This window comes from Haemaphysalis longicornis, unplaced genomic scaffold (assembly GCF_048455015.1).
Source record: "Haemaphysalis longicornis isolate Haplotype H1 unplaced genomic scaffold, Haemaphysalis longicornis Haplotype H1 scaffold_1, whole genome shotgun sequence".
Lineage (NCBI taxonomy): Eukaryota > Metazoa > Arthropoda > Arachnida > Ixodida > Ixodidae > Haemaphysalis > Haemaphysalis longicornis.
In genome coordinates, this window is record NW_027526203.1 from 216893861 (window position 1) to 216915962 (window position 22102).

The 22102-nt window shown below is 47.3% G+C and overlaps 1 protein-coding gene across 1 annotated transcript; it reads left to right on the top strand.

Annotated features, from left to right (window-relative positions):
* Positions 1-1385: 1385 nt before the first annotated feature.
* Positions 1386-21252, top strand: LOC144157467 (beta-1,3-galactosyltransferase 4-like). The gene is made up of 3 exons (XM_077688423.1): positions 1386-1687; positions 12334-12657; positions 20824-21252. The coding sequence occupies exons 1-3, from the start codon at positions 1386-1388 to the stop codon at positions 21173-21175; spliced, it is 978 nt and encodes a 325-aa protein (XP_077544549.1). The 3' UTR covers positions 21176-21252.
* The last annotated feature ends 850 nt before the right edge of the window (positions 21253-22102 follow it).

Below are 22102 nucleotides of genomic sequence, written 5' to 3' on the forward strand. Positions count from 1 at the left end.
ACCGAACACGCCCACCAACAAGCCTGCGCTTTGCCCCCCCATGCTATGGAGCTGCACGATGACAGTCACCCGCTTGACACGTTCAGGGACATAACACAGCATTACCTCCATCAGAGACAGACCCTACCTTAGCCTTACCCTGAGCCTTCCAGAGAACAACAAACTACCCTACGGCTCATACAATCCGGGCTCCTTCCCGCAGCCTAGGCCTCTTCACTTAATGCATGCGAATCGCTACGACACTGAATGTAAATTTTGCTCAGAAGTAGGAACACTCCGCCCCGTAATCGGGGTGTGCGACTTTAGCCCTGAGCACCCTCATCTCTTTCCGTCAACTACCCAACAAGAGCAATGGAAGATGCTGCTGCCCAGGCCCTCTATACCTACCCAGCTTCAGCGGGTGGACAGAACCGAGGCCGCGCGGACTGCGTATGGGTCGGCCCCACAGAAGAAGGAATCACTCACCGGGGCTGCACTCTGGGCCGTTCAGAAATCTGAACAGGAGTAATTCTTCCTCCTCCACCTCCTCCTTCGTCTCTGCCGCAAATCTCGTTGCCTCCGTCCGCGGTGCAGAGACGGAGAAGTCTGATCGTCTAACACCGTATTGGAGCTTACTTTAATTTTATAAAAAAAGTTTCCACTCTTGCGCTACACCAACACAACCAACCACCGTTCATGCATCATGCATTGATTTAACCTTATAAAGAATATCTCTTTGAAGTAATAAATGGTGTGGTTAAGTGCATTTCACTTCTCTCTGGTTTTGCTATTTGTAGAGCGATGTGAGTGAATTTAAGTGACGTCGCATGGGTAATCGTTGTGGCTGCCGTTTACAGCTTTGCTTTCCAACCACATTCACGGGGTGGATTGGCGCCATTTCTTTTTAGTACCAGATTGGTTCGCAATTCGTCTTTCCAATCGACGAGTCAGCAATTTCAAATAAAATATGCCCTCGCTTTCTTATTCCGAAGAAATAGTCAAAAGGTATCTCGCAATACCTTATCATACCTGATGTATGTCGAACAAATTTTCTCCGAAAACTATCACGCACAGCTTGTCATGGTCTCACAGATAATGAACGGACAATGGCCGTAGCGTTTGTAATGCTATAACTTGAGGAAGCACTAACGGAAAAACCGTGTACTTTAATCAACGCTAACACCAGTGAAGCTAAAAACGTGTGCGAGGACTCCGCGTTACAGGCCTTGCCCTAGTGATCCTAGTGAAAATCGCTGTATTCGAATTGCCGCTTGCTCGAAGTTTTCATCGTCCCAACTGCAGTTTAAGGAAGGCAAGTACTTTTAACAAAGTACCTCTTATAGCGAAGTCAGTTTTTTGTCCAGAAAAGTTTTCAGTTTTTCGTCAAACGCGCGCGGTCGAACAGAATGCATTGGGAGGAGGATTCGCCCAAGGCACCCACGGCGGCGCCGGACCTGCGCCCACTCGTAGAAGTCCCGGGTGCCTTCCTCGCGCTGCCACGCTCGCCGTGTCCGAGCTTCCTGGCCGTAGTGGTGTGCTCGCCGCCGGACCACACGCCCGAACGCATCGCCATCCGCGACACGTGGGCTCGCGGCGCCCAGCACGGGAAAAGCGCCGTGTATTTCCTCGTCGGCGAGCGTGCCGAGGACACTGCGACGGCCCCCGTCGGCACGAGCTTCGAAAACGCCGCACTGGCCATTCAGCCGAGGTGAGTACACAGGGTTCGAGCGCAACACGCCTAGCGCCAGCATTGCCCACTCTGGCATTCCTCCTCTTTGTACGAGTACAGACAGTAACAAATGAAACGCGAACAGTATGGTATGTACTTCATAGTGGTAAAATACCAGCGTTGGTTGGGCAGGTTTTCACGGGCTACGACGACGGCACCGGGTGATATAACAACCACGCATGCATTTGAGGGATGCAGAAAGCAATGTCAAACTTTTGCATCGAAGTTCATATGCTTGTTCGCGTTTTATTTCTTTGTGACTGGCTTTGATACAGACATCTAATAGCTCTAATGCATTAACATGGCCACGCTGATGCAAAATCCGCATTCGTTGTGGATGTGTCCTTCTCTTTGGCAAGTGGCCATGGTGAACGTCAGGCTAGCATTGTGCGATGCCACGGCAGACTGCCGGTAAAATTGTACGTGTACATGTCATCCGGCATATTAGCTTTATGGGCGTCCTGAATTGCTATCTCGAGTGCACTGGAGTGAACCTCAACAACCACATCGTCTTGCAGGTATACACACACACGCACAGAGAGAAAATTAAGATGTAAAGTTTTCATTATGAATCCCATGCATGTTTCTTCGCATAATGCGGTACCTGAAACGCCGCTAAGATTTTAACATGATGTTTGCCGGTAAGAAAGGAACCCTTAAGCTTACGTCGCTTTGCCATTTTCCGAGACTTGGGGTAAATACGTGGCAGCATATTCAGCTGAATACTACTCTAGCGCCCATAGCTTCTTTCAGAGTGTCTTCAAGTGGAAAAAACTACACTAATTGTGTGATTAGGTGTAAACCTTAAGTTGGGACTAGACTGTCTTCATGGTTGGTATTTATTCCATTAGAAGAAGGCTTCGAGATGAAGCACCGAGAAACATACCTCCATTTGTCGAGGTTCTGAATTGCCCCCATATATTTTGCCGTAAGAAACGGCTGCGTGGTCCAAGAAGGCTAACCCTGGTATTCTGAGTCCTTGCTCCACTCGAGCCTCCAGTGGAGGAGATCCGCTAAATCAATTTCCCCATGCATACGGATTGCGGAATCCTCCCCTCAGCCGAGTGGAGGGAGCAAATGGAGTGGAGGAGGAAGTCAGATTATGGCCCTAAGCCCAGCAAGCACAGCTGTCATGGCAACGCCATCGGCAGATGACTTGTCATAGATGGCAGAATAGCATTGCATGCACGACCTGGAGCACAAAGCACAGAGGCGCAAGGGAACCATACATTGCCTGGCCATAACATATTTTTGTGTGGGCGACTGATACACTAAGGAAGCAAACACATATTCGGTATCACTGCACTATTCCTTCCAACACTCGCTGATGGTAGTACAACTCCTTTCAGTTTCCCACCCTTGTAAACGTTACGGTATTCATACTGCTGCAATTGCAGTTCTCTCTTGCTGGCGAGTAACAATGTGATGAAGCAGATCTGAAGGTAAGTGGAAAAATAGAAACATTTGAAATGCGATGCCACTTGTAGGTGCGGCCTTATTTTCAGTTTTGTGACCACTGTAAACGACATGAGAGTTATGGCAAAAAAAAATGCATACTTGTGTATTATTACGCGTGATTTTAAGAGGACGTTATGACTGCTCGATATAAGCAATAATTCGAAGAATCGGAGTGTGGATAACCGGGCTCAACTGTAAAACCTTTTCTTGGGAAATGCTGGATAAGGGGATGAATAAATTTGAGCACCGTCCGGGTTCGCACTCACATGTCTAATCCTTGTGCTACACGGCAACTTTCAATCGACAATTGAACGCTCACTTACAAATGCGGCCTATGTATTTACAAGGTCAGTCGATAGACAATTGGTACCAAGGCGTTCATCAGCATCATCATCATCAGCCTATCTACACCCACTGCAGGGCAAAGGCCTCTCCCATGGATCTCCAATTACCCTGATCCTGTGCTAACTGTGACCAATATATCCCCACAAACTTAATCTTATCTGCCCATCTAACATTCTGCCACCCCCTGCCACGCTTGCCTTATCTAGGGATCCACTCTGTTACCCTTAATGACCAATGGTTATCTTCCCTTCGCATTACATGCCCTGCCCATGTCCATTTCTTCTTCTTAATTTCTTCTAATATGTCCTTAACACGCGTTTGTTCCCTGACCCACTCCGCTCTCTTCTTGTCCCTTAATGTTACACCTATCATCTTCCGAGTTAGTTTAAGTTGAACCCCTTTAGTGAGCCTCCAAATTTCTGCCCCGTAAGTGAGTACCGGTAAGATGCAGCTGTCATACACTTCTTCAGGGACAATGGTAGGCTGCCATTCATTATCTGAGAATACCTGCGCAATACACTCCACCCCATTCTTATCCATCTAAATATCTCTTTTGAGGGTAAGTTGCGCTCGTTATGAACACTGAGACGGACACGGGAAAAAAACGTAGACTTTCACGAAAAGACGGCGCTCAGTGTCCGTCTCAGTGTTCATAACAAGTGCAACTTACCCTCAAAAGAATGCTACACCAACTAGCCCGACATCAAGCTTTACTAAATATCTCTGCCTCATGGTTGGGATCTGGGGTCACAACTTGGCCTAAGTAGATATATTCGCTTACCACTTCCACTGCCTCGCCACCTATCTCAAACCGCTGTTCTGTCCCGAGGTTATTGATCATTACATTAGTTTTCTGCATATTAATTTTCAGGCCCACGGTTCTACTGTTTGTCCAGTGCGGTAAGCATGCTTTGCAGTTCGTCCGCCGAGTTACTTAGCAATACAACGTCGTCAGCAACTCTTAGGTTTACTGAGGTATTCTCTGTTAACCCTTACGCCCACCTGATCCCAATACAATGTTGATGATGATGTTAGGTTTTCTTGGCGCAAGGGCATCAAGGCCAAAGAGCGCCAGTACTATGGTGAGGATTATTCAAGTGAGAATATAAAGTACAGAATATATAATAAAAGGTATCTCAAATTTCTGTTACAAAAAGAATTGGTGTAGAGGGCCAAGTAAAAACATTTGTCACTATGACAGGCATTTTCTATGTGCACCCCTTGCCACCGTCTTTGCGGTAGCAATGAGTGGCCCTACCGGGTTCTAGCGTGCGATGGTGGCTCGGCTCACGGGTGATATGACACATACCTTAAAAAATCTACGTCTGAGAGGTACTTAAAAACACGGTTGACAGAGAAAAGTGGCTCCTCTGATAAAAACAGCAATGGGTGTTCAGGGATCATGCGTGTGTACAATTCTGGAAAATTAAGCTTTCTTTGCGGTTCAAGTAGTTTGCATTCTACCAGTACGTGAATGACTGACAGCGACCCTCCACACCTCAAGCAGCGTGGCTGTTCTGTTCCTTTCAATAGGTACGCATGTGTAGCATGGGTATGGCCTATGCGCACTCTGTGATCCTGTCTTGTTTCTCACGTATCGATCTACCTAACTTGGGTTTAACCATGTGCAATTTGTTTGCTGTTTGCCCATTCCAATATTCCTGCCATTGGTCGCGCAGCCACTTACGTACGTACGCTTTACGATCCTCGTGCGGGACGCTTTGAATATCTAGATCACTCAGAAGAGCTGCAGTGACAGCATTCCTGTCTGCTTGCTCATTTCCGGCTATGCCGCAGTGACCTGGGACCCAACAGACAGTGATTTCAAGTTTTTGTTTGTGGGCTGAGCACAGAAGTTTTAGCAATTGATTAAAGACAGGATTTTTTTGTAACTTTCCTGACGCTAAAGCCTGCACAGCACTGTGAGAATCAGTGAATATCACTGACTTTTGGACATTGTTCTCAATAATATATTCTACAGCCAATACAAGGCCGTGTGTTTCAGCAGTGAATATAGATGTGGCTTCAGGCATAGTCTTTGACGTGGAAAAGTTTGGACCATGTGCAGCACATGATACTGCACCAGCTGACTTGGAAGCATCTGTGTAGAACTCAGATGCTCTGTACTTGTTCTGCAAAAACGAGAAATGCTGCATAATTAATTCCTTTGGAGCGGTTCTTTTGTCAATCTTCATAAAAGAGAGATCATAAGAGATAGGGCAGAGATCCCATTGAGGGACAAAGTCAGCAAAGCTGGTTTTCTGAGCGTCAGTGAAGGATATTCCCAGGCCTGTGGCCAGTGCCCTCACCGACAGAAGGAATGGCTCAGCCATGGCAGGTCGCTTTTCAAAAAGCTTGATTGCCTGGTTACCTAGAGTGCTGTTCGGATGTCCGGTCAAGGATGTCACTTTTAGAGCATAATTCAACCCAGTGTACTTCCGCTGTGTTTCAAGAGACCACTGATTGGCTTCCACATACAGGCTTAAAACAGGGCTTGTTCGGAAAGCGCCTGCACAGACGAAGACCAAGATGGTAGACAGGGTCTAACATCTTTAGTGCTGTTCTCGCGGCAGATTGATAAACAAGACACCCGTAGTCGATGCGGGACCTCACAAGGCTATTGAATAAGGCCAATAGGCACTTGGTGTCAGTACCCCAAGACTGGTGTGAGAGGACGTGCAGGATCCTGGCTGTATCCAAACATTTAACTTTAAGGCGTTTGAGGTGTGCAATGAATGAAAGTTTGTCATCAAGCACAACCCCAAGGAACTTGTGCTCCTTTTTTACTGCTATGGGTGTTTCATTGAGTTTAATAACAGGATCTGGGCTGATACCACGCTGCCTAGAGAAGACCACACACGTGCTTTTTTCTGGGTTAAAACAGAAGCCATTCTCATCTGCCCATTTTGTAAGTTTGTTTGCAGCTAGTTGGATTTGCCTCCCACAAATGGACATATTACATGATTTAAACGCAATGTGCACATCATCAACATAAAGCGAGTAGGATATGGAGCGAGGCAGTGAAGTTTCTAAGGAATTCATTTTAACAATAAAAAGGGTGCAGCTGAGCTCACCACCCTGCGGCACTCCATTTTCTTGGACGAACATCTTCGAGAGAACATTTCCAACCCTAACCTGAAAGGTGCGCTCCGAAAGGTAATCTTTCAAACTGTTCAGCATGTTTCCACAAACTCCAAGGCGGCGCAGATCGCAAAGAATACCGTAACGCCAGGCTGTGTCGTAAGCTTTCTGGTGGTCAAAGAAAACTGATAAACAATGCTGCTTATGAACAAATGCATCCCTGAGGTAGGATTCAATAGCCACTAGGTGGTCTGCTGTCGCTCTACCAGAGCGAAAACCCGCCTGGCGATTGTCTATAATACCATGGTACTCAAGAAAATAGATAAGGCGACGGTTAATCATTTTTTCGAAGACGTTGCATAAGCAACTGGTTAAAGGGACCGGTCTGAAACTAGTTGCAAGTGATGGATCTTTCCCCTCCTTCAGAATCGGCACCACAATAGCTTTTTTCTACACTTTTGGAAATTGCCCTGCACACCAGATCTTGTTAAACAACAGTAATAGCTCTTCTAGCGTGTCGTCGTGCAGGTGCTTAATCATGGTGTATGTTATTCGGTCTCGACCTGGTGATGATTTACCACAAGTAGTGAGTGCCACTTTAAGCTCCTGCATAGTGAAGGGGCAATTATACCCTAGCTCAGACTGCTGTTTGTCACGTACAATATTCCGTTCCTCTGCATTCTTGTGTCTCAGGAAGTTATTTGAATAGTGAGCTGAGCTTGATACATACTCAAAATGCTTGCCTAGGGCATTTGCATGGTCTTGTGAAGTGTCCCCACTTGTGCTGACCAAAGGGTGCGTAAGAGTGTTACTTCCTCGGAGTGCTTTAATTCTCCTCCATACTTTCCGCGTGTCAGTATATGATGTGATTGATGACACAAAACGATTCCAGCTTTCTCTTTTCGCAATACGCCGAATCCGTCTGCCATTGGCCTTTGCCCGCTTGAAAAGTACCAAGTTTTCAGTCGTTGGGCACCTACGCAAGACACCCCATGCCTTATTCTGTTCCTTACGGGCCTGCCTGCAATCATCATTCCACCAATGGGGTGGACTTCAGCGCAGCTTCAATTAAATGGGTGGTCAGAGTCTCAGCAGCTTCATTAATACCAAGGTTGTCTATAAGTGTATAGTGACACTCAGAGAGCTCTTTGAATTTTTTCCAGTCTGCGGCCTCCTCCTTGAACTTTTGTGGGCATGGAGTGTTGTCTTGTTTATTGTCTAAAAGCTTGAGGCTTACTGGAAAGTGGTCACTTCCGTACAGGTCATTAATGACCTTCCACTGGAGTGCTGGAAACAGAACTGGAGAGGCTATGGCGAGATCTATGCAGGAGTACGTGACATGTGTTGTGTTATAATATGTTGGGTCTTTCTTGTTAAGTATGCACGCTCCAGATGATAGCAGAAACTTTTCAACGAGGCGTCCTCTAACATCTATGCGTGCAGAACCCCAGAGTGGGTGGTGAGCATTACAATCCCCAACTAGCAGATACGGCTCTGGCAGCTGATCAACTAATGTTTCAAACTCCATACTGGAGAGCCCGTGGTCTGGAGGTATGTATAGTGAGCATACTGTTACCAGTGTATTAAAGATAATGGCTCGTATGGCTACAGCCTCTAAACTGGTCTGTAGCGGTAAGAACTGGCATGCCACTGATTTTTGCACGATAATCGCAACTCCTCCAGAGGGATGCATGCAGCCATCCCTGTCTTTCCTAAATACAGAGTAGTTCTTTAAGAAGTTTGTTTGGTTCGTCCTCAAATGTGTCTCCTGGAGACACATAATACTTATTTCGTGTTGTGACAGCAATTCATAGATATCGTCCAAGTTTTTCAGGAGGCATCTGCAGTTCTATTGGACTACATTATCAGCTACCATCAGCTTATGCTGAACAAGGATTAAGGAAGTGCCACGCTGTCACCCTCCCAGGCTCAAGACACCTTCCCAGGAGCCGTGACCCTAGGTGGCTTTTGCTTTGAATGGTCAAGCGACTTGCCACGCCCTATCGGCGTACCGTGCAAGGGAGAGCTTGGCGTTGTGTCCATGGCTTCTTGCGAAGCCTCGACAGCAGGTCTAGGCTGGCTGGTTGCGGCAGCCTGCCTCTCAGCAGGGACCGGCACTGCAGTGCCAGCAAGGGGCCTAGCGTTGCCATTAAGGGGTGCTGGGGCAGCCTTTGACGCTTCTTTTGTGGCATGTGCAGTGGCCTTAGCCACCGGCACTGAGGGGGCTTGGGGTGTCCCTTGGGGCCTCGCTGGGAGGGTTCTAAGGGGAACTCGAACCGAGTGTAGCGCCGCCCCCCGTCGCGCTACATCGGCAAAGCTAGTGTGTGTCAGGAACAGTCTCTGTCGTGCTTCCCTAAAGGTAATGTTTTCCTTATACTTCAGAGCAATTATTTCTTTTTCTTTCTTCCATTGCGGGCACAGGCGTGAGTACGCGGCGTGCTCTCCCATGCAGTTTACACAGTGGAGTGGAGCTTCACAGGTGTCAGACGAGTGGTCGGGGAGGCTACACTTTGGACATGCTGCCTTGCCTCGGCAGCTCAATGAACCATGGCCAAATCTTTGGCATTTATAGCAGTGTCGGGGGTTTGGAATATACAAACGCACAGGGATTTTAACGTAGCCTGCCTCGACAGACTCGGGCAGTACACTGGTCAAGAATGTGAGAATTACATGCTTGGTCGAAATTTCCTTCCCATCTCTACGTATTTTGATTCGTTCAACATTCACAACATTCTGGCCCTCGAACCCTTCCAGGAGTTCTTGCTCAGACAAGTTCAGAAAGTCTTCATCAGAGATAACACCTCTGGTAGTGTTCATGGATCGGTGGGGACTGATGCTCACAGGATTGTCGCCAACAGTGGTTATTTTCGTCAACTTGGCACACTGAGCTGCATTTTGTACTTCTAGGAGAAGGTCACCGCTTTCCAATTTGCTTACTTTATAACCGCCGCCTAGCTCATTCGTTAGAGCTTTGGCTACCAAGAATGGTGACAGACGTCTCATTGACAAGCCTTCTTTTTCAGAGTGCATGACGTGGAACTTCAGAAAATTTTCCCACTTTTTAGGAGTGAAAATCCGCTGGACTGCTTCGTTGCGTCCCCATTTTGGAGGACGATCATGGGATGCAGAAAATCTTGTTGCCATAACAAGTGAAATCAATTCAGCAGCTATGCTGGCCGCCCACCACCGAGCCCAACCTGGGAACGCGCTAGATTCTCGTTAGCCATACATAGCTGCTATAACCCTGTTTAAGTCCTCAAGGTTGATTCCTTACCCAGGGTTAACCCTCGCCGCCTGGAAATGTGTGGAAATGAGGAAAAGAAGAGATGACAGGATAGGGGTAGAAAAGAAGACAGGAAGCTGAAAGAGCTGAGAGGGAGGCAGGAAAAGGCGACTGGCTGGTTCCCCCTGGGCGGGTCAGACCGAGGGCACCGTCTGCGAGAAGCAGGGGCCAAAGTGGCGTGTTGCCTCTACCAAAGTGGCGTGTTGCCATGAAGGTCCAAAACAACCCCGGCTTTGGCTCAGCCACCAGGATTCCCTTTTCCCCGGACACGGCTCAGCCACGCACAGCCGGGGCGTGGGTGGGTCCAACCCACATGTGCTCGGGTCCGTGGTGTTGCAAGTCACCAAGTGCCTACGGCAGTAGGCACCCCTGCGGAGCTCGGGACCGTGGTGGCGCTACTCACCAAAACACCTTGAGTACACAAGGTGCCCCCTGCGGGGCCCAATACAATGTTCTGAATACCTCTTGTGTACATGCTGTGAATAACAATGGAGAGATTGTGTCTCCTTGCCTGACGCCCTTCCTTATAGGTATTTTACTGCTCTCCTTATGGAGGATGATGGTAGCAGGGGACCCATTGTAGATATCCTCTATTATTCTTAGGTAATGCTCGTCTGATTCCGCAATTCCTGAATGACTACTGAGGTTTCGACGGACTCAAATGCTTTCTCGTTATCTATGAAGACAATATATAGGGGTTGAGTATCATCATCATCATCATCATTTAATTACCCTTAAAGGCCCTGTCTTGGGCATTACATAAGGGGGGGCAGAAACGAGAGCTTCCGATGGTCATGATAAAACAAGGGGAAAACACAGGGGCAATATTAAAGCCCCGTAAACACGACATCAGCAAGAACAATAAGACTACATAAACATGACAATAGCAGTAACAGGGGTATTGCACAAATGGGGTGAAGCGAAAAACATGAAAGCGTATACATGTTCGGAGAAACAAAAGAAAAAACAAGACAGGAGGAAAAACAAATGGAACACCAGAGAAAGATCGGGCAACATGTAAAAGCCGTTTGGGGGGAGAAACAAGAAGGGACTCATCCCAGCAGCCGCTTGACTGCGTGGGGTAACAATGGCTTATATGAAAAATAAAACGAGGTAACAATGGGGTAACAATGGCTTAAGAAAAATAAACGAGGGAGAAAATACAACAGATTCAACATCATTCATGAAAAGGTGAGCCAGCAGTAAGGAGGGCACACAAGCAAAGGTGGCGGACAACAGGCTTGTAGTGATCCCTTCAGTAGTGTGAGCACATGTAGTCACAAGAGGAAATAAGGAGGACACGACTCATGGGGCGCCAATAGGAGGAGGAAGTGTCAATAAGAATCAGATTAGCGCATGAGGTAACAGCGAAAAAAAAAGCAAGGAGAACACCATACATGGAAACTTTACACTAACATCTGGGTGTGGTCGTACTACATGCTGTTCGGACATGGGGTCTAATTGTATACGTGTACTGTTAATGACATCTTGAATTTGTTAGGGTCGCGTTCAGTTGCTATAGATTCAGGCAGGTTATTCCACTCCTCTATGGCGATAGGAAGGAAAGATTTGTTGAACGAATTTGTGGAGCCATACAGGCGCTGCTTGCTCATTGAGTTATGTAGGCGACGCGAGGTGCGCAGTGGGGGTAGCAATAATGAAGTGTGCATGTCAGGAAATGTATAATATAGTTTATGAAAAAGACAGAGCCTTGCTATTTTCCGCCTAGAAACAAGTGTGGGGAGACCGAGGGACGACTTTATAGCTGAGATGCTCGAAGGAAAGTCGTACGTAGAAGAAATAAAACGGGCTGCACGATTTTGAATAGACTCAAGAGAATTTGTCAAATAAGTTTGATGGGGGTTCCAAATTGCTGAAGCATAATCAAGCTTTGCGCGTACAAAGGTAGTGTATGCCAGTTGGCGGACTCGAGCAGGTGAGCATGATAGCGATCTCCGGATGTACCCGAGGATCTTAGAGGCATCGGCTGCAAGTTTTTGGATGTGGTCAGACCAGGTTAGTTTGCTGTTTAAAAGGACACCGAGGTACCGGTAGGTCTCCACCCGTGATAAGTCAGTTGAGGTAACCGAGTATGTAAAGCGATCGGCAGAGATACTCCAAGGCCTTATAAAGGCGTTTTAAACTGCCGTGTAGCACAGGTGTAATGAAACGAAAATACTTGCAGACCTTGAATAGGCAGCCATTGAGTTTAGGAATTTCTCCAGCATGTATGATCAGGTCCGTAAAAACTATTTCCCAAAGTTTACAATTACAGCGGCAATGACGCGTATTCGACGCACTGTACGACCAATTTTCATCGAAGTGCCGCCCCCTCGGCCATGACTCTTTTGCCTGACATCATGTTTCCCACCAGGTAGAGCCGCATTGCAGCAGAGACCCGACCGCGGGATGAGTTTTCCGGTGTTCTTTATTTTTCCATCGGCAATGGCTGAGGCAGACCGGACAACCCGGACCCGCTTGGCGACTCATCGATCATCCTGGAGAGTTCGCTGTTCGGCGACGTGATCTGGGCCCAGTTCGCGGACACCATCGGCAACCTGACGCTCAAGTCGCTCCTGCTGCTCCAGTGGACGCGCACCTTCTGTCCGTCCGTGAGCTTCGTCCTTAAGGCGGACGACGACGTCTACGTGGACCTGCCCGGCCTGGTCAGTCTGCTAGAAGAGAAGCAGGCTGCGATGCAGAATGGCACGCTGGGTGAGGGTGAATTCTTGCTCGGCAAGCTTCACCGAGGAAAGTACGCGATCAGGAACCACCGATTAAGGTACGTGCCGTGGCAGATGCTGTAGGCTGCACCTGTAGGCTCTGGGGTGCGCCGTAGCAGAGAGTCGCAGATTGTTTTTGGAATCTGGAGATCTTTAACGTACACCTGAGTTCCGAGACATGGTTGTTTTCGTTTTCCGCTTCCATTAGGGTGACGACACCCGCGGCTGGGATCGAACCTAGGTCTTTCCAATCACCCTAACGTCTAAGCAGCTTATCCACCACAACGCCAAGATGAAAAAAAGATATGATATTCAAGGGCAGACAAAGAAGTCACCGTCGCATTTCGTGCTTTAAAATTTGCCGCAGCGATTGCCAAAAGTTGCTTGGCATGTGTGAAAGTGTTCGTGGGTCTGCTTTTATTTTTACTCAGTTTTTGAGGCTTCAAGATTTAATTCGAACACAGAGCTCAGAAGAGAACGAACTGGGTTGTAGGCCTCAAAGTAAAGCTCTCAACTTTCGGAGTTTGTTCTAGGATCAATTCAAACAGCGTCAAAGTTTTTTTATTTGATAAAATGCCGAGGTTAGGGAGCATTTTGTTTGCGGTAAAGCAAAATGACAGTTTTCTGGTTCTTATTTATGCTTCAGCAAACATCAGGGACAAATATATTAACGAAGCCTTGAAAAGTGATCTTCCGCTGAGAGACCCCTCATAATACAATGAACATATATACTCGGTGACAACTTAAGAACGGCACCAGAAGTTGCCGCTGTGCCTTATCACCGTAGACGGATGTTTCTCCGCGCGGCGCAAGTAGGGCGTTACTGGGAATATTTTGAACATGGCTTGAGCCGTTCCCGTGATTTTTTGGACTAAATATGCTTAGAAACGACTCCAGTGAGGACAAACAAACTGCGTGAGACAAGACAGACGATATCACCCATTCATAGCAAACCCCTTTCAAAACGCGCGCGCACTGACGTCACGGGTCTGGCGCTTTGGCGGAGTGATAGACTACATGAGGTGGTGCCGTTCTTGAGTTGTAACCGAATATAGTACGGCTAAGCATTGGGCGACCTTAAGCGATTTTTAAAAGTATTAAAAAAGATAAATTGATATTTTTGAATATATAAGCCTTTGACGGCTCCGCGATTCGTTCGGTTCAGCCACAGAGCGTCGACAAGAACTATTCGGCGTTAGTACTGCATGATAGCACGCACGCATTGGGAACAATGGTAAAGGGCCCGCCAGTGCGGGGCACACATACGTCGCAATGGCTAAACCAAGATTTTGTGGAGAGGAATTCACTCTGAACACCATCATGAGCCCCGGAATCCTGAACCACGCACAAGAAAATTGTTTCCGCAAAAAGCCAACATTTGCTTTTAATCCACAAGTAACCACTGGACCCCAGAGGTAAGCCGTGGGCATATGGCTCTTACAGAAAGGCTGCCATCGCATGCCCTTTTCCAAACCCGTCACCTTCATTTAGATGCTTCTTAAGGAGGCTGATCATTGCTGTCCGTACTTCGGGCACTACACACGGCTAAACATACATTGTGATGTCACGACAACTGTATATGATGAAGGCTCATAGAAAGCTATTCATCGGTTCTGCCCGACCACATGCGAATAAATTATCGTACTCGAAAAAAAAAACCTTTAAGAGGGGACGATTTACAGTTCAAACGTCATCGTAGTCAACTCGTCGTGTACAGCCTCCCAAATTTTTAATAATATAGCGGGAGCGACGACCGACCGGCATGTCAGCGCCTTATGACGGTGTTCAGCAGCGAAACAGGCGAGAGTACGCGCACGCGCATAGGGCCATCTGCTGTATGAGTGTAGTCTGCTACGCTGTTTCCTTGAGAGTGGCACACCCCCTGCCACTGCATCTGAATGAAGTCAAGGGTTCGACGAAAGTTCGTCTGGTCAGGCATTGTTTGAAGAAACAGTAAGGCAGTCACTGACCAAGTCAAAAAAGTAAAAAGACGTTGCGGAACCCGTACGGGTTCCTTGTTCACAATGTGGCAAAAATGGACAAGTTTCGAATTTAAAGGGGCAGTTTGTGACGCAATGACCGCATGTAAATCAATGGTAACGTCCCTTCATTTCGATTCATCGTGTCGGAGTGCGTTTGTATGAACGATGATTCAAGTAAAAGACGTGAGGTGACGTTTCGTTCTTTGCACAGAATTGCAGCGTTGTCCCAGTCAATATCGTGCTGGTGCTTGTGCGCATGCTCGGCAATCGCATTAGAAGCCACCTTTTGGTTTTTCACGTTGTGGAAAAAGTACGCGACGTACAACTCGAGGCTAAAGATGTGATGGTGTCCTTTGACGTCAAATCATTGTTCACACGTGTCCCGGTCAACTTGGCTGTCGCTACGTGCGAGGAGCTTCTAAGTAAGGATGCCACTCTTGCCGACCGCACGCCATTTGACGTCCCCGACCGGTGTACACTACTTCGGCTCTGCCTCAGCAACACGTATTTCACGTACTGCTCTGAGTTCTACTCGCAGACGCACGGAACAGCCATGGGTGCCTCCATCTCAGTAACGACCGCAAATATTGTCATGGAAGCTCTGGAAGAACAGTCCTCTCAAGTTTTACACCACAACCCAAGGTATTCTACCGATACGTGGACGATTGTTTTTGCATCTTGCGGAAAGAAGACTCATCCCGGTTTTTACAAGCTCTTAATGCCGTCGAGCCGAGACTTCAGTTCACAGTCGAGTACGAAGAAGATGATCGTCTGCCATTCCTCGAAGTCTCGGTGGAACGCAAGAACGGTGAGCTCTCCTTCAGTGTGTACCGCAAGCCAACACACACCGGGAAGTACTTGGACTTCCAATCGAACCACCCGGTCGCCCACAAAAGAGCCGTCGTTTCATCGCTGGTGACGCGTGCGAAGAGAATCTGCAAAGACGGAACAACCTGGAAGCAGAACTTAAAATAGTACGCCGGGAACTTTCTGGCAACGGCTACCCACAACATTTTGTGGAAAGCATTGAGAAGCAAATACTACAACCTAAGGCTGCCAATCGTAAGGTCTTCACCGCCACTGCCGGCATTCCGTATGTTCGTGATATCAGCGAAGCTTTGGCCCGTATTTTTATGGATTATGACCTACGCATTGGACACGTGCCGGCCAGCAAGCTTCGGAATGAGCTGGTAAAAGTCAAGGACCCACTGCCCGATAATCTTTTCCCCGGTGTTGTCTATCGTGTCCCCTAAGCCGATTACAACCATGTTTAGATCGGTGAAACAAGAAAACTCCCCAGAAGGATGAAAGAGCACGAACGCGACGTGGAAAAACCAAAAGGGTGGCTTCTAATGCGATTGCCGAGCATGCGCACAAGCAGCAGCACGATATTGACTTGGACAACGCTGTGCAAAGAACGAAACGTCACCTCACGTCTTTTACTTGAATCATCGTTCATACAAACGCACTCCGACACGATGAATCGAAATGAAGGGACGTTACCATTGATTTACATGCGGTCATTGCGTCAGAAACTGCACCTTTAAATTCGAAACTGATTGATTGATTGTGGGGTTTAACGCGCCGACGCAACGCAGGCGATGAGGCGCGCCGTAGTGGAGGGCTCCGGATTAATTTTGACCACCTGGGGATCTTTATCGTGCGCCGAAATCTCGTACACACGGGCGTGTTCGCTTTTCGCCTCCATCAGAAAAGCGGCCGCCGCGGCCGGGAATCGAACCCGCGACCTCGTGCTCAGCAGCGCAACGCCTTAGCCACTGAGCCACCTCGGCGGGTTAAATTCGAAACTTGTCCATTTTTGCCTCATTGTGAACAAGGAACCCGTACGGGTTCCGAAACGCCTTTTTACTTTTTTTACTTGGTCAGTGACTGCCTTACTGTTTCTTCATCTGAATGACTTTGTGCCCCACGCTGCTTAGCTACCTTTGGCGGTAGTGCAACGGCTTTGCAAGATAAGAAAAACAAGGGGTGTTTTGCCCTGAGAAGAACAGCGGAGCAGACGACACGGCCGCAACAGATCGTTCTATGCGCGTGCGCATACCCTCGCCTATTTTGCCGATGAATACAGTGATAATTGAGCTGACATGCCGATCGGTCGTCGCTCCCGCTATATTTCTAAAAATCTGGGAGGCTGTACTGCGCTGCAAACACCCTCTTCCTCTTCTTCCGTGTATCCTTCTTGATTTATCCGTGCTTATAATCTGCTCCTGGCTTACCTTTGATTCATCAAGGGGTTCGGCGTTTTTAATGTAGTGCTAAGAACAAGATGACTTAACCAACAATCCACAGCTTTGCCTCTCTCTCTCTCTCTCTCTCTCTCTCTCTCTCTCTCTCTCTCTCTCTCTCTCTCTCTCTCTCTCTCTCTCTCTCTCTCTCTCTCTCTCTCTCTCTCTCTATCTCTCTCTCTCTCTCTCTCTCTATCTCTCTCTCTCTCTCTCTCTCTCTATATATATATATATATATATATATATATATATATATATATTTATATATATATATATATAAAATCTAGGGAGTAGTAGAACTTTGAAGATGGTAGAGAACACAAGAGAAGAAAAACTTCGAACAAGGTAAAAGCACGATTGTGGCCTACGTTTCAGCAAAGAGAACTTGCCCTGAGGAAAGCAAGTTCTCTTTGCTGAAACGTAGGCCACAATCGTGATTTTACCTTGTTCGAAGTTTTTCTTCTCTTGTATATATATATATATACATATATATATATATATATACATATATATATATATATATATATATATATATATATATATATATATATATATCACCCACAAGCCCACACGCACGCACGCGCAGGCACCCACACACCCGCACACACACACACACACACACCGATGCACAAAGAAAGAACAAAACATCCTCCTTTATTTTTGTCTCTAACAACAGCCTCACGTTTCGTGCCACTGTGAGTTTATGTTCCCGAGAATTCAGCCTGTACATCCCTTCACGGGTTTCCTTTGCGTAATACTATATTCCTGCTACATCATTAGCTTGTTCAGAATGTCGCAGCCTCACTTATTCTTCCCCCAAAGTCACACACCCCTGCCGCCTTTTGTCTGTGTGTGCTTCCGACCAGTTCATCGACATCTCTTCGCATGCCCCTTCCCCAATGAACATCCACTCATCTTTCTCCGCTGGTTCTGTCTCTTACCTGCTCTCACTCTTTACTAGCTTCTTCGTCCCGGCTTTTAGGCCATTTGGGATTGTAGTAGTAGCAAGACCCCGCCGTTGCCAGCCCGTATACATACAGCTTAGAACCACGCGCAGAGCTGCTGAAATCTACCGTTACCACCTCATTGTGCCTGCAATCGCTCCCCCTGAAATTCGCTCACAGATATTAACTTACCTGTCTCCTTTTAACTCTGTCCACATTTGCAACTTATTTTTGTGTAAGGAAGGGGGGTCATATCGAGCACCATGCAAAGAGAAAATGTGAGCCTGCATCCGGCAACGATCTTTATGGGGCGCTATAAGAACGAAAAGCAAGGTTTTACGCGTTAAACTCGCCATATCGATTATTGTACCCAGAGGGTAAACCATTAAGGAACCTTAGAGAATCACTTATGAACACGATATCGCATGCGTAGAGCAAGAACACTGCATATGTGCTTTGTATAACGCTCTAAACTCTTTATGCGACTCTTTTGCCTTCACAAGTTCCTGCACAAGAATTCCGCATTATAGATCCCGTCTCTCCCGAATCTGCTGTAAAACATTTTAAGAGTAATATTGCACACAAAGGAGGCTCACAGCTGCGAAAATTCATTGCGTAACACTCAAGAAAAACATCTAAGCAATTAGTAATGAAAGTACTGTGATGAGCCTAAAAGCTACGCTTGAACTAGGCTCGCCGTAGTACAAGGATATAAAAATAATTTTAGCCTGTATGGTTCTTGAACGCGCGGTTTCCTGTTTTCGTCTATCAAAAAAAAAACACCCCTCCCCCTGCCTAAAATAACTGCCTTGACCTTGTGATCGATCATATATAAGCACAGTGTTAAGTGTTTAGTTGTAGAAGCCTCGCTTATATTTTCTTTAGGGGAGGGTTCATAGCTTCGTAAGAGACAATAATATGTATTTAAAGGACGGTCTTGCGCAGGAGGAATATGAAGGCACCCCTCACCCCCCGATCTCTAATTCAATTTGTAATGACCTTCAGTTGCACTGTTTAGGTCAGTGGGGCGGTATACTAAATGTTTATTTTGTTAAGAAATCAGTTAGAGCTATGAATAGTTAACGATACCCGTTTGGACCCCCCCCCCTTTTCTTTGTTTCTTTTTTTTGCTGCCTCCATGGAAAAATTTCTTCAAACGCCCCATGTCTGTATTTGTATCTTCTGCATCGACAAAAACGTTGTCGCTGTAAAGTTAAACTAGGCTAAAGACGGAAACAACGGGAGGCCTAAAACAGCTTAGACGGGCGCTGCCATTTTGTGTCAACGTCGTGTCGCGCCCTGCCTTTACCCGTCTTTTAATGTTGTTTAGTTACTTTCGCAAGTTACGAACCAACTCCATCAACGGGTATACTATATAATAAAATCTGGCTGTACGGGTAACCGGTCACGCTCAATCTTTCTCATGGACACGCGCCTACACGAGTAACGGCTACTATTGCCTGAATTTCGCGAAGACGTACTTCCTCCCCTCCCCCTCCCCTCAGGGTCTAAGGACTCTGATTAAATGGAGATGACGCACACAGAGAGAAGCCTAAAAGAAGGGGAAACGGAGTAGAGCTAGTGAGTGACGGCTCACCTGAGTCCCCTTTCCCCAGCGACCGATTTCCGTTCAGCCTAGAACGCCGTTAATCCAACATAAAATAAATGTCATCAGGGGGATCGGGACTAATTGTTCATAGCTTCCTAAGTGTGAATCGTACACCCACTCGGTCACGGGTTTTTGGTCTAATGAGGGATTTCATCCCAGTTTTATGGAGTGTCATTGCGTCCAAGGACTGGAAAAATATTTATGGTGGATTTCAGACCCCTGAAAAACAGCAACAGCAACACAAAAATCAAGCATTGGCTGAATTTATCTGTAACGTAATCTCCGGCGGATAAGACTGACTGTAGTCCGAATCGTTCTCCGGTGGCGATCAAGAGCAATTCTGAGCTATTACTTGCAGTAAAACATGGTTAAATTACACTTTAATTCATACCACGCGAACCTGGTATAATTGTTTTGAAATAATGCACACTACAGATCATTTTACAACCGATCGTCCGAGCCACGTCAACGGCGCGATAGGCGTCGTTACATCATTCGTTTTGTATTTTGTACTTTTATAATATTTGGCAGACTACGTAGAAACCCAGAGCGTAGGGACTTATTGGCGGAGAAACGAGTGCGCTGCCCGATACCGTAATGTCTGTCACAGCCGATGTATGCGACAATACTCCTCGCGCAGAAGCTCATAGTGGAAAAGGGGAGGGAGCACTATATTTTCCAATCACATTCACATCATCGCAATAACACAGCTGTTCATCAAAAATGACTGAACTTGTGCGCAAGTGCGCAATTATGCAGCAATCTTGGCAGCCCAACGTATCATTTGGCTTAATAAACAGTCAGTAAAACGCTTGTGTTTAACAGCGAGTTCAAATTCAACTAGTTCAATCTGAAAACTGAAGAAACACGCTTTTACAAATACGTTGGAGACAACAGGGCTGGGTTTGGACTTCAGAACGCCGCAGTAGTTTTCCTCAAGTCCAACTCAGGAGACGCAGGATAAGGCTGAAATTTCGAAAGCTGTGTTATATACGAGCGTTTTACCGAGTGTACATATCCAAGAGCGCAGGTTACAGCTCTTCTTTCTCTGACCGGAATACGTATACTTACAGATCGATCAGGCATTCAGGGAGGCTCTTAACAACTTGCTGTTGAATTAGACCCTTGGTTATAGCGTCACTGTAACGAGAGAATAATACGTGGTAGTGTTTGTGAGTATGTGTATTGTAGCAACGAACTGAAATGGGTTTCTGAAAATGAGTTTAAAAACCGGGTTGAAGAAAAAGTGGCTGCTTAGCCAATATGTGCTTCGGAAGTAAAAAAAACGATTAGCCAGTGCATTTGATTTTTGTAGCTATAGAAAGAAGCCTCGCCGCGCGTCTTCCCAATATTGTTCCGAGGTTCTACTGACCCCGCCGCCCTCACTAGCTGAGCTGCGACTACGTAACAGGCGGCTCTATGGCGCTTCGCACTCTTCTTGCAGCACACACGTTGGCCCAGCTGCCTTCCGGCCGTCCATGGTGCCCAGCTACCTGTCGGGCGCGGCGTACGTGGTTCCCGGTGCCGTGGTGGGGCCTCTGCTGAACAGGGCGCTGGAAATGCCGTCGCTCATCCTCGAGGACGTGTTCTTGACGGGCATCATCGCCACCGACCTCCATTTGAGGAGGCTGCACTCAGCGTGCTTCGCATGCTGCGACGAGCTGCCGGACCCGTGCGCCTACCGAGGACTCCTAGCCGCCACCGTGTCCCAACCTGACACTCTGCGCGTCGTGTGGGAGCGACTGCACAATGCCTCTCTGTGTCCAGCTCGTAGTGAGACCGCAGTAGAGTGTTGACGACGGCTACCTGAAAACGCGCAGTTCAAATGACTTCCCTATACATGAGTAACTGTAACGGACACGGAATAAACTAGCTTGCTGTGCGATCAACAAAGCGGCGGAGAGTTTGTTGTGACTTAGACCAACTCTGGGCCGTCCAGTTAGCTGAAAACGCCGCCAGGGCCCAAGGGCTGCTGGCCGCCGTTTAGGGAGGAGGACTCCTTACCAACAACTGGACAAAAATAAAGTTCTCTCTCTCTCTCTCTCTCTCTCTCTCTCTCTCTCTCTCTCTCTCTCTCTCTCTCTCTCTCTCATCCCTTTCTGCATACAGGAGGCGCCGAACATGTGAAGTTTCCGCAACCACGGTTTAACAGCCGCTGGTTTAGGTCGGTTGCGTTTGCAAGACGCCTCACAGCTGGCGGCTGAAGGTAGTGGCGTGCTTAGGGTGACATCGCAGCACATTACAGAAATGATCCCCCAGGTTCATTCTAGTTCCCATCTTCTCTGGTAAGACTCATAGCTCATGCCGATGGGCTAGAAACCGAAATGTCACAGCGGCATGCAGGTGGAAATATTCGACTGACAGGTACGGAGAAAGACGCAACGCGCGCGTTTCCTTCTAGGTTTCACAGTTGACTGACGGAATATTCAGGGCTGAGGGAAGTATATTTCAACTGTATAGTTGCTGTGCAAGCACTACCTGTAATAATTTTACTCAATAGCCTCTGTTTCGCAGGCGCGCCGAGAGGGTGACCATGGACGCTGGCTTACAAGTCAGCTGACCAACAGAGCATATGAACATCGGGCATTAGTGGCTGGCTTCCTGCTCCGCCCTGTTAAACGGTATCGCGACAAGTTCAGATATTAGCGTCTGGATAGTGAGGCACGTTCACTTCTACAACAGATCCAGTAACTTAGAACACGACTATCGCACCCTTTCTACCG